The following is a 15067-nucleotide window of genomic DNA, read 5'->3' as shown; positions in this document are numbered from 1 at the left end:
CAGCACATTCAGATTGGTAAAGACCCATCTGGCAAATGGCATGAAAATCTCTCTCCAAACAAGCTGCTTCCAGAAACAGCTCTTGGCTGGTGTGTAGCATAATGGTGATAAGGGCTAAACCAGTGCTATCTGTGTCTCAAGAACCAGAGATCTTATTCTGAGGATCTAAAGAATAAAATTTTTTCTGTGTTCCAGATGGAAGGGAACAAATGTATAGCACCTGGATAGGGTGAGGCTACACAGAAAACCCTAAAAGCTTATAGATTCTCACATTTCCTTATTCACTTGGAACAAGAAATGGTCAGAATTGATTTATAATTCTTCCTTGTTGTTGTTTGAAGACAGGGTTTCATGCAGCCCAGGCTCGTACTGAGCTTGCTATGAAGCTAAAGCTGCCCTTAAACTCTTGCCTGTGGATTTGCAAGCATGAGCCAACACACTCAGCTTTCTATTCAAAATTCTTAAAGTACAATTTCCATTTCTGTCGTCATATCCTTATTTTATTACTAAGTAAATGAAGTTACCAAAGAACTAAAGAGTAGAACAATGAGTTAATACCCAATGGTAAAATAATCAGTTAATAATTAGTATGTTCTAATGTATGAAGGACAAACCACTTATTAGCAGTATCTACCTCACTCTATCATCTGTCCCCTTCCTCCCTTTCTTAGAGTCCTGTTTTTTTTCCAATAAACATCTATAGCTTTTTTCTAATGAAGGTAACACTGCCAAGACTTCATGCGAATATGCCACACACCAGGGAAAGTAGTAAGTTGTATAGTTATCTTCTTATTGGGGCCTAAAATCCCTACCCCACAACAATACAACTTACTACCTCACCCTGGCATGTGCAAAAGCAAGTAAGGACAGTAGGCAAAAGGCCCTTTTACCTTGTAGCAGACAGTAGGCAAAAGGCCATTTTACCTTGTAGCAGACCCTTTCACACCCCTTTTGTTAGGTTAAGGGCATGGGGACATCTATTCTCTTTTCAATGCTTTACGAAATATTGTATAGGCTTTGATAAAATAAGTCTCCCAATTCAAGGCCTGCAGATTGAGGGAAGATTCTAGAAGGAAGTTCTGAATAAATAGGGATGGCAGAAACATGATACCACATGGGCCAATGGCAAAAATGGTTTCTGACCATTGTTAAGGTGATTAGAAAGAATAGAAAGCATGTACTTTTATATCATTTAGCCCAGCCAATTGTTCAAAACAAAGTTCCCATTGTTCAAGACAATGTTATTTAGACTTTTAGATCTCACAGACCACTAAGATTTAATAAATGATGAAAAGGACTAAATAAAGTAGGCATTACTTTTGGTTTTGTATGAAAACAAAACAAAACAATAATTTAGTAACAGTATTTTGTTATCCAAGAACTAGAAGAACATAATTTCTAAATATAAGTCTTTTTGAATGGAATAAATCTAGCTCTGAAACACACATTAGACTTCCCTGTGTTAATTTTCACCGAGGCCTGGCAACTGAGAACTGAGTTCTCATGAAGTGCCATACCAAAGGGATCAACCATCTCAAAGATGTACAAGCCTAGTTTGGGGGGAAAAGAATAAGATACATGACCTATGTACATGTCAGACTGAAATACAGCATAACCACAACAGGGCTAGTTGGATGGGAAGTGTACCACCGTGAGAAAGACAGTAGACTGTATAGTTATCTCCAAGATGGGGTATGACCCTAAAACTATACAATCTACTACCTCATCTCACAGAGCACCAGTGTCCATCTTCAGCCCACATGGCCAGCTATTCGGAAAGAATCCACTGATTAATAATGAGCAAGAGTGGAATGGAGGAAAAGTTACCTGAGACATTCTGTTCAGTGGAGTCATTTGTCTTAGATACAGTACACTGTAAAGAGAAGAGACCATTGGGAGACTTTACAAGCACACGTGAAAGGTCAAATACGAGAGTCATCATCCCTCACCTACACCACCCAGGAATTCAGTGACCTGGCAGTGTGGCTATTTCAGAATACAAAAATCCATCCTCTTTCTTTCTTTCTTTCTTTTTTTTTTTTTGGTGGTTTTACGAGACACAGTTTATCTGTGTAATAAGCCTTGGCTGTCCTGGAACTTACTTTGTAGACCAGGTTAGCCTCCCACTCACAGAGCTCCTCCTGCCTCTGCTTCCTGAGTGCTGGGATTAAAGGCTTGCACCACCCCTGCCTGGCATCCAATTTCTTTATACATATTATACTAATGTTCAACAGCTTTGGACAGGACTTGGGGATATAATATAGCCCAGCAAGATAGTTCAAGTTTACCATGTGTGAGGTCCTGCAACTCACAAGAAAAATGGATTAGATTACGTAAAGGCAAAACTATGGGGCTGGGCAGGAAATATACGAGAGAATTAAAACAAAACAAAACAAAACAAACAACACAAATTAAAAATGGGCACAATTGTGAGAGAAAAAAATCTTAGTTCCATCTATTTCCCTTCCTTGGGTTTATTATTATTTTTTCCACACTAGCTTTGTTTTAGGGTGTTACTCGAGATCAAACCCAGGGCCTTGTGCATGCCAGGAAGCATTCTACCACTGAGCTACAATGAATGCCCATTTTAGCTTTCAGTCATATACAATGTTACTGTTTTTTAGGTCAAGTTTTATGTAAAGATATGTTAGAGCAAGCTTGTTATTATAAACAAGTACCTCAATGTGTTTGAACTAATTAATTTAGTTAGCAGTGTTAGAAATCAAGCCTGGGATCTCGTACAGACTGGGAGAATGCACTATCACTAAGCTACACCCTCAACATTTAATGGTACCCCCTCTTCCGCCAGGGTCCTTAATTGCTTTTTGTAGGAGCATGTGCCTGCCTCTACGTGTATGTGCTCTTCATGCACGCCTGGTGTCCTTAGGGACCAAAAGAGGATGCTGGATAACAGAGAGTTGGAGTTATAGTTCTGAGTTGTCACGTGGGTGGTAGGAACCAAACAAACCAAGGTTACCTCCAGCTCCTCGTGTCCTTGTTTTTAATCTACCTAATAACCTAACTTCTGAACGGGGTATACTACAGTTTTCTGCTCCATTCTTAATTTCTTTGTGCTTCTATTAGCTTCATACATATACATTTAGTTATGTGGTTAACAGATTTTAGGGTGGGAAACTTTTATCTCTAACACCTATGCCAAACCTATTTAAATGCTAGAATGTAGTTATAGATAACTAAAGTAAGGCTCTCCATACTAGAAGTCCACTGTGAAATGGAAATGAGAACCAACATGGGCCAAAGTCAGGATCTATCTTCAGGCCTTAGAGAGATAGAGACTACAAAGTAAGACTGTTATGCAAGAAACCATATTGGTTCTGGTGTCAGCTTTCCACTAAGATAATGGATAATTTACCTCTGAATCTGAATTTTTTTTGTTGGTGCCTAAAAACCAGATGAATGAAGAATCCATCTGGCTGAACAATTTCCCAGGTTCAATGTAATATTCTAGAATTATTTAGTGGATAAGTACTATGGGCTTGGCAAAAACCTTAATAAAAACAAACAGAGGTAATGGTACATGTGCATCTCTTTGGCCCCTTGGAATCACCTGTGCACTCTGATCTCTGTTTTCCTTGTCTTCTTTGCCTTTGTCTATTATTTTTGTTTCTTCCTCAGCCAGTTGTTTCCTGCGTTTCTCCCTTCTCTCTTCTAGCTCCTCATCTCTCAAGAATTCCAGGTGATTGACAATGGGTACTTTAACCACTACAAGAAAAAGGCAAAGATCAGAGGCTGCTTTGGAAGGTTGAGAAGTTCAGAGACAGAGCTTGCAGCCAGAGAATCAGAAACAACTCTGCATAGTCGTCTTAGCACTGGAAGGCTCATGATTGCTCTTATGACCAAGCTTACACACACCTGAAACACAGTCGTGCATGCTCTCAGCATCAAGAACTTTGCATTCCTCTGTCCATCGGGTCAGAGCTGTAGGGATGCTGGACAGGGTCCCTACAGGAGAATAAAATGAAGTGAAATTCTAGGTTTTATGTAGTGTTGTTTGACCTAAAAATTGCAGTATTTTCCTAAAAGGACCCATGGCCTGCCCCAAGATTTGGTGTATAACAGGTACCCAGAGGCAGTAAAGAGTTGTTGCCCTTGGCTAAGTTACTAAGTGTTTTTGACTCCCATAAAATGTAGTTTCTCTAGCAAAGACACTGCCCTTCTTCGAATTGTACAAGAACCCAACATTCCTATCGTTTCTCTTACTGCACAAACTTGCCTGCTTGGCTAGTAGCTGTGCTCTGGTCATGAAAAAAGTCATCCAGCAGCTCGTCATCAGACCTGGCGATGATATGGACATCATCATTGCCCACTAGGAGGCGGGCCCGGCCTCGGCTTTGTAAGGGAAGGCTGCTGCTCAGCTGAAGGATGTCAGCAGCAGCTGAAGGACCAAGCAACCTGTAGAGCAATGGTTAGGTACCACTGTCATTTTTAAGTCCACAGAAACCTGTTACCATGAGATCGTGCATGTAGATCTACTAAACTTAGGGTTATGGATGAACTTTATCATACCACATTTAAACCTTTTACTACCATTCTGATTAGCATATCAGTTTGATAACTTTGAGCTTAAACCACATAATATTCTATAGTTCCTTGAACACTCAAGTGCCACCAGAAAGCTTTTATACACCAGGAACTGTGTTAGGCATAATGCCTCTGGCTGTCTAGCCTTCTTAAGCCACTTATATCTATCTATTCTTTCATTTTAAATTTGTTTCACTTACTAAATTCTAAGCTATAGCACAAGAACCTTGTCATCATTGTATCACACTGTTAGATGAGATGCTTGCTGGTCTTATTATATACCTAGTGGCGAAGGCTGGCCTTAACCTTGTGATTTTGCCTAAGCTTCCTGAGTGCTGGGATAGTAGGTATGTGCCATCACACGGGGTTGGGCAGTACTTTTAAGTAAATGTTTATATAAGCTTGGAATTCTTTCCCCCAAAGATTATACATTAGCACACATACCTTATTTGTAAGTTGACTTATGGTCAAGACAATGTTGAAACTCAGTTAAAATTCTTAAGAGCTCCATTGAGTCCAATAGATTCTGCTTCTAACTCACCTCTGCAGTATAAGAGGAGGGTTAGGCTGGCGGTTCCCAGGGTAGTGAACATGAATGGTATGGCCAGTATTGGCTGTCAGCTGTCTTAGGGTCCTCTGACTGCGACCGATGCCCTGGGTGAGACGAGTTGTGGAAGAGCCACTGCCCAGTGTCAGGGAACTGTGATCTGCATGGCGTACCATCAATGGGTGGGTAGTAGGGATATTTCCTGGGGATGGAGGGATGTCTGCTGCAAGGATAACATGCAAAGGGGGTCAGTCCCCAAAATAAGTTTTTTCGATGGCTTTGGTTCAATTAGAACCATGTCTCCTGGGCCTTACTTACACGAAAACTTGAACTTTCTCTTTATCCCTCATTCCCACACCTAATTTACAGTCTCCAATACTAGCATAGGTTATGACAACACCTCAACAAAATCCTACACACTACCTTTTCCCAAGCCATTTTCAACACAACCAGTGATGCTTCAAGGCCCTTCAGACACATGCTGGCTCCTTTGCCTGAAAGATTTTGCTTCTCTTCCTCACCTGTTCTTTTGTTTTCAGATCAAGATGTTACTTCTTCTAAAGTCTAATACGTTGGATTAGATACACCTTTACTCTGTGCTTTCTTAATGTACTACAATGCAATGTCTGCTTACTTATAATTCCCATGAACTATAAAGCTCTTATAAAGGATAAAAACTCCATTTTTTTTTTTTACAACCTTATCCCCAGTACCATGGACCAATGAGTACATCTCAAATATTTGTTCAATTTGTTGAATGGACAGAGGCTCAAATACTTAAGAGATTGACGAAAACCCGCAAAAAACGCTAAGAGTATCATAGAAGGTATCTTGAAAATTATCTACTGCTCATTTTGTTTTTTATCTTCATGCTTTTCATTTACAGGTGACAAACTGAGGCTCAGAGGTAAAAGATTATGGCCAAGACAACAGACCAGAATTGTTAAGTGTTTCCAGCTATAATATGCTTGTGATTTGAGGTAAGACCTGTCCCATGAAGACAGCTTGAGGCTAAGAACTCGTCGCTACAAGGGAACGTTGATGTTGATAGGAAAGGAGTGGAGAGATTCTTCTCTCTCCTGAGCAGTTGCATCCGTGATGAACATTGAATCTATTAAAATCCACTCCCTAATGCCAGGCTCAGCGGTGTCCATCCAAACCTTTGAGATCCAGCGTTACAGAATTAAGGATTATTGATTGCCCTGTCACTGCAGTGTGCATTCAGGTGCCTGATGTAGTCAAGACTTGGTCTCATTTTTTTTTTCAATCAAGCAAAACATCAAGTTGTCCGGGCTCTAAGAGCTCCCTGTTTACTGAGTTGGAGATAGCAAGAGCAGTCTCCTCCGATTCCTTCTTGCAAGGATATGCTATCCAGAGAGATGGATTCAGACATCCCTTGCCACAGGATGTCAGGACAGTAAAAGAAGTGTTGTCCTCTATCAGATCGATGGCTGCTTTAGTTCACTGCTTGGCTTACCCTAGAGAAGGGTGTAAGAATCAATAGGTAAAACCCAGCTGAGCCCCTGTATCTTACTAGCACTGGAGAACATGTTGTCAAACTCAATGATGAGATCATCCTCCCGGTCAAAGCGCTCAAATCGGACCAAGGGAGAAGCGTTCATATCAGGGTAATCCTCATCCAATTCCATCTCAGAACCATCGTCGTCATCATCTTCATCTCCTTCTTCACCTTCATCATCCTCCTTAAGGGAAAATACGAGATGGAGAATTGCTGGAGGTAAGTGTTTTCTGAAGCCTGGTGTCATGGCCACATGAGCACATGAGGGAGGGAGGCGACGAGGCTAGCTAGTAACCCAGATTGTCCGTTTTTCTGTAGTTCTGTGTTCCCATGGAAGAGGTCATCTGAACCAACCCAAACACAGTCCCCCCTCACCTGATCATCTTCCTCATCTTCCTCCTCCTCCTCCTCTTCATCCTGACTATCATCCTCATCCTCGTTACTGCCACTGCTGTCCTCTTCCTGAGTGTGCTCCTCCTCATCCTCAGGGTCCAGGATATTCATGGAATCTAAAACAAAGGGAGCACATTGGAGGACTATACTGAGTAGCTAGAAAACAGGCCACTGTGCAGGCCGGCAGACTGAGTGGGAAGGCGATGGGGTATCTGACTCTAAGAGAGGAAGAATCAGATCTAGGGTGATGTACAGACTTAGTGAGCCAGCCCAGATTTCCTGAGAGTGCCAATCAATGCATCGACACGCTGAGCAGGGTTGCTGAATGTGGATGCTGGCTCCAGGGTGGTGCTTGAGGAGCCACGGTGTAGGACTTGGCCAAGTCTGTCGGTGCCCCCTTGCCTTTCCAGTCCTATTTTGCTACTGACTGCATCCTGTTGATAAGAGGGAATCTGGAGCGATGACAGCAGGTGGGTGAGAAGAAAGCGAACCAAGTAAGAAGTGACAAACTTTGGGCAAGCAGTAGTAACACGTTATTTGAAAAACTGGCTGAGGATAAAGTGGATGGTGTATGTCAGCGCATGCAGACAGATGCTTCCTTATTCTGCACATGTGGGCAGCTGCCTCCAGGAAAACCCTAGTGTAGTGTCTGTCAGACGTGCAGGGCAAGAAGGGAGGCCTTTCTGGCCTCGGCACTCTCACCTTCTCGGTTGGCCTGCAAGGTGGAAGCTTGGCTGAGGTTGGAAGGAGCTTCATCCATCAGCACGTCCTCTTGTGATTCATCCTCTCCACTTCTGCTCACTGAAGGTTACAGAGCAGAGCCTTCACTGAACAACAGAGGACTTCCCTTTCCAGACTGGGTGCGTCTAAGTAGCTATGTACACCTAACAGATATCCACGTTTGGCTTTTTTTTTCCTTTTCCTTTTCCTCCTTTTTCTTTTTCCGATGAGGGAGAATACCTCGATTCTCTGCTGTCAACTATCTAGGTGAGCTTGGCCAGTCACTTTACCTGTCTGAGTCTCAGTTTCCTCATCTGTAAAATGGAACGATCAGATCTGTCTTGCCAATCCCACTAATTGTGCAATCACAGAGTACGATGGGTGTGGAAAAACTTTGTATCTTTAAGAATATGTCTACTTCCATTTATCCTTTGGTTTTCTTGATCAGTATAATAAAAACATAAACACCTTCACAGTGAGGTGGCAGCTGGTTACCTTTGTCATTTTTCCATTTGAGATTTTAAAGGGGTCATCCTTAAGGAATGACCACTTTTGTTTACATTATCGAGACATAGAGGCAGAAAGCCCCTGGACTTCACTGAAGAACTGAAAGAAAAACATTTTTCTTATCCTACAGCCTCTGCTAGGCCTCCATGAATAAACACTCTTTTGATGTGCCTGATGTTATCATCTATACTGATGGTCACCCCACCACCACCCAACACAGGCAACAATTCAGACCTGCCACAGGCCTGTAGACAGCTTGTAAATTTCTCTTCTGTTAAGACCACCAACATCAAGACAAGCAGCAATCTAGGCTGGCTATGAGCCCGTAGGCAGAGCTGAGCAAGCAGATGATGAGAAAAAGGGTCCTCCCAAGAGAGACTGAGACAAAGGAAGAGGCTATACTCAGTTCTGGGGCTCTCACCTATAATTGTACTGTTCCCAGATCCGCCATCCCTCTCAAGCAACTCATCTATCAGGTCCTCCAGCTCATTCTCAACCTGGAGAGAAATAGAACATATATATGGATACACACAAGTCTATCATTGTGCTAGCACTGAACCATAAAAAAAAAAAAAAAAAAAAAAGCAGCCAGCAAGGGAGCATACGTTTCTATGATAATATGTGACAGGATGCTATTTAAAAACCATATGTGGTGCTATTAACACAAAGACTACTATTGCTCCCAATAAATCCACACTCAGACTGTCTTTCAAATGGGTACATCCTAGTTAACTGACATCAGGTTAGTCTTTAGAATGTTCAGGAATACATGCAGATCGATTTAGAGCCAGGAGTTTAGGCCCATAGGCAGTTTCTTAGCCACTGCTATCAAAGTACCATGCTTTCTTTAGCATCTTTAGAAGACTGATATTTAAACACCCCAGCGAGATATGGTAGTATGGCATAAAGTGGAGCTAAGTAGCTTTCAATGATGATCAGAGTCAAGTAAATCAAAGACACTGGGCCCAAAGGCCTTAGGTCAGCTTTCTGCTTTAACATTTCATCTGTGTCTGGTTGGAATATATACCATTTCACAGTATATGGCAATCTGGCTCTGTCCCAGCCCTCCTTTAAAACAATTCAAATACATTTGCTGAGCATCTAACTAAAGCATATCATCTGTGTTCTTCTGAAGATAGCATTGAGGCAAAGATCTAAAGTACTCACCCACCCACACCACCTGGGGGTTTGGTTCAGCGCCGCAACAGAAGATTGCTGGAATGATCTGCCTCCCTACCTGCATCTCTTGTGAACTGAGCACCTCAGGCTGCCCAGCAATCACCACTGAGTCGGTTTCAGCCTCCCCATCCATGATATCCCCATCTGCCACCTCTGTCTGAGAGACATCATGATCCTCCTCCTGCACTTCTGCTTCCCCAGGCTCTCCTGAAACAATCAACCAACCAGCATAATAATCAAAGGGTGCTTATATGCTGGATACCCGAGGCAAGCATGAACACAATAAGGCTCTTTCCTTGTGCAAGTTTACAAATTCTCAGAGTATAAATGAATGGGTGACAAAGGAAAAGACAAAGCTATGTGTGAGGATAGCCAAACAAGGATTCAATGTGAAGGAATTGCTTGTAGGGCAGATTCCCATATCACTACTACAGATATCTGCAAGACCAGCAAGTTTCCAGGGAAAAACATCACAAAGCTAAAACAGTTTAATTCCATGCCTAGAAAGCAACAACTCCCACCCATCCAGCTTTCCAGTCCATTGGTTCTTAATCCCTACCTGGATCTTGCTGATGGCTATTTGAATCTTGAGAGGCTCCTTGGGCATCCTGCTCAGACTTGTTCTTGCTAGAAGCACTCTTGCTGCCAAAAAGGCTACTGGGCTGGTTTACAATCCGGGAAAGTGTTTCCAAAGGTTTTAAAGCAGCATTGACCGTGTTGGCCATATTGGGACTGAGATAAAGAAATATACAGAGATGAACTGAATATAAAATATTAGGTGCCTATCTGCTAAGTATAACTAAAGTTCTTATAATAGAAGCTACTTAAGAAAGAAATGGGCAAAAAGTCTAGAACTTTCAACTTAACATTTGGAAGAAAATACTGTTCGATTTAAAGACTTTCAAAGAATATAGCCCAGTAAAGCAAAGGTTAAATCGATGTCCTACTTCATGAAGCTATGGTAAGCACATGAAAAATTCTTGAGTAGAAGCCGAAATAAATTATGGATGACCACATGCAAATAGCAAACTAATTCTCAGACTATCAAGGAAAAACAAAAATAACCAAAGAACTAATCAACCAAACAAAAAACATCTCTAAACCCATTTATTTTGTCCGTAAATCCTTTTTGCTCCATAGTATCATGTAGTTACCTCAGGCTAGTCAAAGTCTCTATGTAGTTGAGGATGACCCTGAACTTCTGATTTTCCTCCTTCCAAGTACTGGGATTATAGGTGTGTGCCACCACATGCCTAGCTTTTAGTCCTTAAATCTCTTAAAAGAAGAGGTTAAAAGAGCATGATGATCATTTTAAGTCTATACTGTGCAGTATTTCTTAAGCTCAGTGAAAATGTCACAGGATCTATAGTTAGAAGTGTATGGTTTCTACGTGTTATAAGGTACATGAGACCCTCATTAAAACTAGAGTGTTCCTGCTGCTATCTTATCTGACAGTGACTTCAGATACCAAACAACCAACACTAAAGTGAACCAAAGCTCATTAGAGGACATCTAAAGACTAGGACACAGAAAATTACAAATGAGCCAGGGAGCCAGGTGTGATGGTCCACACCTTTAATCCTAGCACTATGGAGGCAGAGGCAGGCAGATCTCTGTGAGTTCGAGCCCACCCTGGTCTATAAACCAAGTTTCAAAGCCAGGGGTGTACACAGAGAAACTCTGTCTTGAAAAACAAAACAAAAAACAAACCTAAATTAGCCCAGGATATCATTCTGCCAGGAGGATTTCAAAAATTACAAGACAAACTCAGGTTTGATTTAAGTACCAAGAACATCAAGTACTACAAGGATGGTGAATAAAGAATCAACCTACAGTGTCAGGCATATGAAAGCAGGGTTTTTCTGTGTAACAGCCCTGGTTGTCCTGAAACTTGCTTTGTAGACCAGGCTGGCCTCAAACTCAGAGACCCTCCTGCTTCTGCCTCCCGAGTACTGGGATTCAAATTGTGTGCCACTATGCCTGGCTAAAAGGTAGTATTTTTTAAATCATTGAAGAAAGCCAGTTGATCTACATGTCTCCATAGATGATGTGAAGAGTAAATTTTAATCAGGAACATTTCCATAAGGGCGAAATCACATAAACGTCGAGTCAGGATCATCTGCAACACATTTACTCTGAATTCCTTACCTTAGTCAAATGTCAAGAAATGCTATATATATGTCAAATGCAATACATTTTTTTGAGCCAGTGTTTCATGTAACCCAAGCTGGCCTTGAATTCCTGGCCCTCCGCTTCCATCTTCCGTATGCTGGTGTTATAGTTACTTACCAATAACCCTTATTCATGCAATGTTTGGGATCTGAAACAGAGCTTCATGCATGCTAGCCATGACTCTACCAGCTAAGATGTATCCCTGCCTAGAGAAATTGACTTTTTGACATCCAAATGTCATGTATGATCTTCCCCGGACCCTGGATCAAAACACATTACCAGGCTATGAAGGCATAATTAAAATAACTGGGAGCATGTGAACATAAATGTTTCATTTTTAGGGAACATTTACTTAATATTTGCAGGTTAAATAATACTATGTTTTAAAAAACTAATTTCCAGCAATTGAGCTCCAAAAAAGTAAAATAGAAACAGCAAAAATTTTACAAACATATAAATATAGATGTATAGCATTATATATCACTGAGTTGATAGTGTTAGGTAGTGCTGTTAATAAATGTCATTATTGAGCTTACCCCTCATCTGAGTTTGAAAAAACTACAATCTTTGCCTTAGGAAAGTATTTCTAGAGGGACTGGTAGAAAATCAAGATTTTTTGCCAGGCAGTGTTGGCACACGCCTTTAATCCCAGCACTTGGGAGGTAGAGCCAGGTAGATCTCTGTGAGTTCAAGATCTCAGTTCTACACTGAGAAACTCTGTCTCGATAAACCAAAAAACAACAACTAAAAATTAATAGGTTAGCAGTGCATCATGTGTATACATACAATCCTAGCATTTGGAAGGTGGAGATAAGACTGCTGGGTTTGTAGGTCCTAGCTTAGTGGTCCATCTCAAACCTGACATCAGCTTCAAAAAAAAACCATGAAACAGTATGGTATGTCCATCACTTTAAGACAGTGAGGTTTCAACTGCTTCAGTAAGGCTTTAGAGCCAATGCTAAGTTTACAGAAAGTAACCAAGTAAAAGTATAGCTAAACTATACTGCAAGGAAGCAACTGTACCAAAAAGGCAGTCTTTTGTAAGAGGAAAGCAGGCCCCATCATTTCAGAAAGTATCAAGAATAACATTAAAACAATTAACATCTATCCACTTAGTAAACACACCAGAACTTTCAACTACATCTAAAGTTTTCTTTTAAGAGAAGCTGCTTCACCAAATATCTTGGACAGGGCATTACTTTACCTGGAAAGGTCTAGGCTGTGAGGAACTCTAGCCAGGTCATTGACTAGTCCCTTCTTCAGGAATAGTCGAATGATGTTGTTCATGCCATTATGCTGAGTCTTGGCTGTGGCACTACTGTAGAAGCTGGAGGTGGAGGGGCAGGACTCCATGATAGTACTGATGATACACATCACTGCCTGAAGTCTGGGAGAGAAGTTTGATACCTCTGTCAAGTGAATATAGCCCATATTTTAATGATGTCTTTACTAACTTGCCTTTGATAACCCTTTTATATGCTCTTTGCATTTTCTTCTGGAAATATCTACACAGAGGACCGACCTTCTCATTAGTACTATGTTTACTACAGAAATGATAAAAAAAAATCCGCTCAATTTTGTGTGTAAAGAAATATAGTGAAAACATTACTTTGTTTTTTCTTAAGTTGTGTATCTCCTTCCTCCAAATATAATCATTAGTTTACTGTGGGGAAAGAAATTTTATGTACATTGTTGGTATGACTAGAATTCTTGTTCAAATGCAAGGAACCCCTTGGACCATGGAGTAAGAGATGCTCTTGCTTATCAGCATTAAGCTAGGCACGGGCTTTACCTGGCATGTTTCTCTGTACTCTCAGCCATAGCAAGTGCCCTTCCCAGGGCTGCTTTTACTTCATTCACTAGGGCCACCTGAGCATCTGTGCCACTCCCCGCAGCAGCCAGACTTGCAAGGAATAGACGGGCCAGGGCAGGTGTGTCCTTGTCTTCTGCATTCTGGGTGTGTGGGAGGAGGTGGTCCAGGACAAAAGCTAGCACACTGCAGTCCTGAAAAGTCATTAATTGTAACATTTACTCACAAGTACAATTAAGCCACATTATTCGTATAGCAGCAAGGTAGACAAACAGATTTTCTTTCAAGTCATCCAAGATACAAGTTGGGTAAGTAGTGAACCAATTAGAAATCTTTGAGAAGCTTCATAAAGCTTCCATATCGCATCTATTTCTCACTACACAATACAGACTGTCATGGAAGTAGTTACTTGCTTTCTATTTTTTTATTTTTGAGACATGGCCTCATACAGCGTAGCCCTAACTGGCCTGGAATTTGCCATGCAGACTATTATGGCCACTAACTGTCCCTAGTGCTGGGATTAAAGATGTGTGACACTACACTCAGCAATATTTGATATTGTTTAATACTAGTAAAAATTTTGAGATTGGGTCTCATATAGTCTAGGCTAGCCTGAAACTTAGAATCGTCTTGTCTCTACTTTCAGCATACTGAGATTCCAGATTAGAGCTAACTGCACTGAATTCTTAAAATTTTGAGTGATTTTAATGGAACTGCTTACAGCAAGTCAATAGAAACTAAGCAAATAAAGCATTTTGTCCAACTGTTCAGTGGGTAATCTGGAACCTAAAGAAAAGTAACTTGCATCAAGATCAAGGGTGAAGGATTCAAATACAATCCTTCTGACACTTGCAATGTGCCTGAGTCCCTGTGCTGGAAACTGTCAAGAGCTGAATAGAGACAGAGAACGTAGTCAGAGATACATAAAAATAAAAATTTAATGCAAGATTATTTAAAAAATAGCAAAAAGGTCCAACAACAAAGGAAGTTGAGACAGACTTCTTTTTCTCTAAGTTTACACTTTTTGGGGAAAAAAGGTTTTATTATTCAGGCAGATTTTGGAAGTAAGAAGTGATAACTGCACAACACTGCAAATGTACTAAATGTCACTCAATTCACACTTTAAATAATCAATTTTATGTCAAATTTATAACTGTTAAGTAGTACATACTTTCGAATTCTGGAGCCTGGAAAACTGGACAGAGTGAGTGTAGAACTAACTAAAAAAAATTTAACTCCCAATGAAATACAAAATTACAATTATTTTTGAATCTAAGCAATGTCATATATATCATTATTATTGGCACAATCTGAGAAAAGATATGCAGTTTAGGAAAGCAATATGACCAAGCATTTAGCTTGGAATCAAAGACAAGCGTTTCAATTTTACCTCTGTCCCCATACAGTGTGCCTTTACTTGTAGCTCTCAGCCTTTTCTCCTACTCTGAAGAGATACTACTACTACTACTACTACTACTACTATTACTACTAACTCTGATGTGGAACTACTACTACTACTAACTCTGATGTGGAAGCCAGGATTATCAACAGTGTTTGTAAAACACCTAGCCATACATGTAAAATGTTTGGATATTTAATAGGCAAGATACTCAATACATTTATACCTTAATGCCTTATTCAGTAAATAGTGAGTATAACTAATATGAATAACATATTA

General features: G+C 40.7%; 1 protein-coding gene across 40 annotated transcripts in view; it reads right to left on the bottom strand.

Moving 5' to 3' along the window:
- The window catches only part of Huwe1 (HECT, UBA and WWE domain containing E3 ubiquitin protein ligase 1), a 195775-nt gene that overhangs the window by 22171 nt on the left and 158537 nt on the right, over positions 1 to 15067 (bottom strand). For 27 of the 40 annotated variants that reach the window (XM_076562377.1, XM_076562359.1, XM_076562380.1 and 24 more), the window contains 13 exons: positions 13372 to 13583; positions 12784 to 12966; positions 9967 to 10139; positions 9466 to 9614; positions 8650 to 8725; positions 7704 to 7802; positions 6984 to 7117; positions 6624 to 6792; positions 5084 to 5312; positions 4235 to 4413; positions 3874 to 3963; positions 3569 to 3723; positions 1828 to 1873 (listed from right to left, as the gene is read on the bottom strand). In XM_076562377.1, the coding sequence (XP_076418492.1) occupies positions 1828 to 1873; positions 3569 to 3723; positions 3874 to 3963; positions 4235 to 4413; positions 5084 to 5312; positions 6624 to 6792; positions 6984 to 7117; positions 7704 to 7802; positions 8650 to 8725; positions 9466 to 9614; positions 9967 to 10139; positions 12784 to 12966; positions 13372 to 13583 (1894 nt within the window). The remainder of the gene's footprint in view (positions 1 to 1827; positions 1874 to 3568; positions 3724 to 3873; positions 3964 to 4234; positions 4414 to 5083; positions 5313 to 6623; positions 6793 to 6983; positions 7118 to 7703; positions 7803 to 8649; positions 8726 to 9465; positions 9615 to 9966; positions 10140 to 12783; positions 12967 to 13371; positions 13584 to 15067) is intronic. The other 13 variants (XM_076562369.1, XM_006993987.4, XM_076562373.1 and 10 more) reach the window with 2 other exon arrangements.

Source organism: Peromyscus maniculatus, chromosome X, assembly GCF_049852395.1.
Source record: "Peromyscus maniculatus bairdii isolate BWxNUB_F1_BW_parent chromosome X, HU_Pman_BW_mat_3.1, whole genome shotgun sequence".
Classification (NCBI taxonomy): Eukaryota; Metazoa; Chordata; class Mammalia; order Rodentia; family Cricetidae; genus Peromyscus; species Peromyscus maniculatus.
Note: the sequence above shows the minus strand (reverse complement) of the source record. Positions and strands in the feature narration are given on the sequence as shown.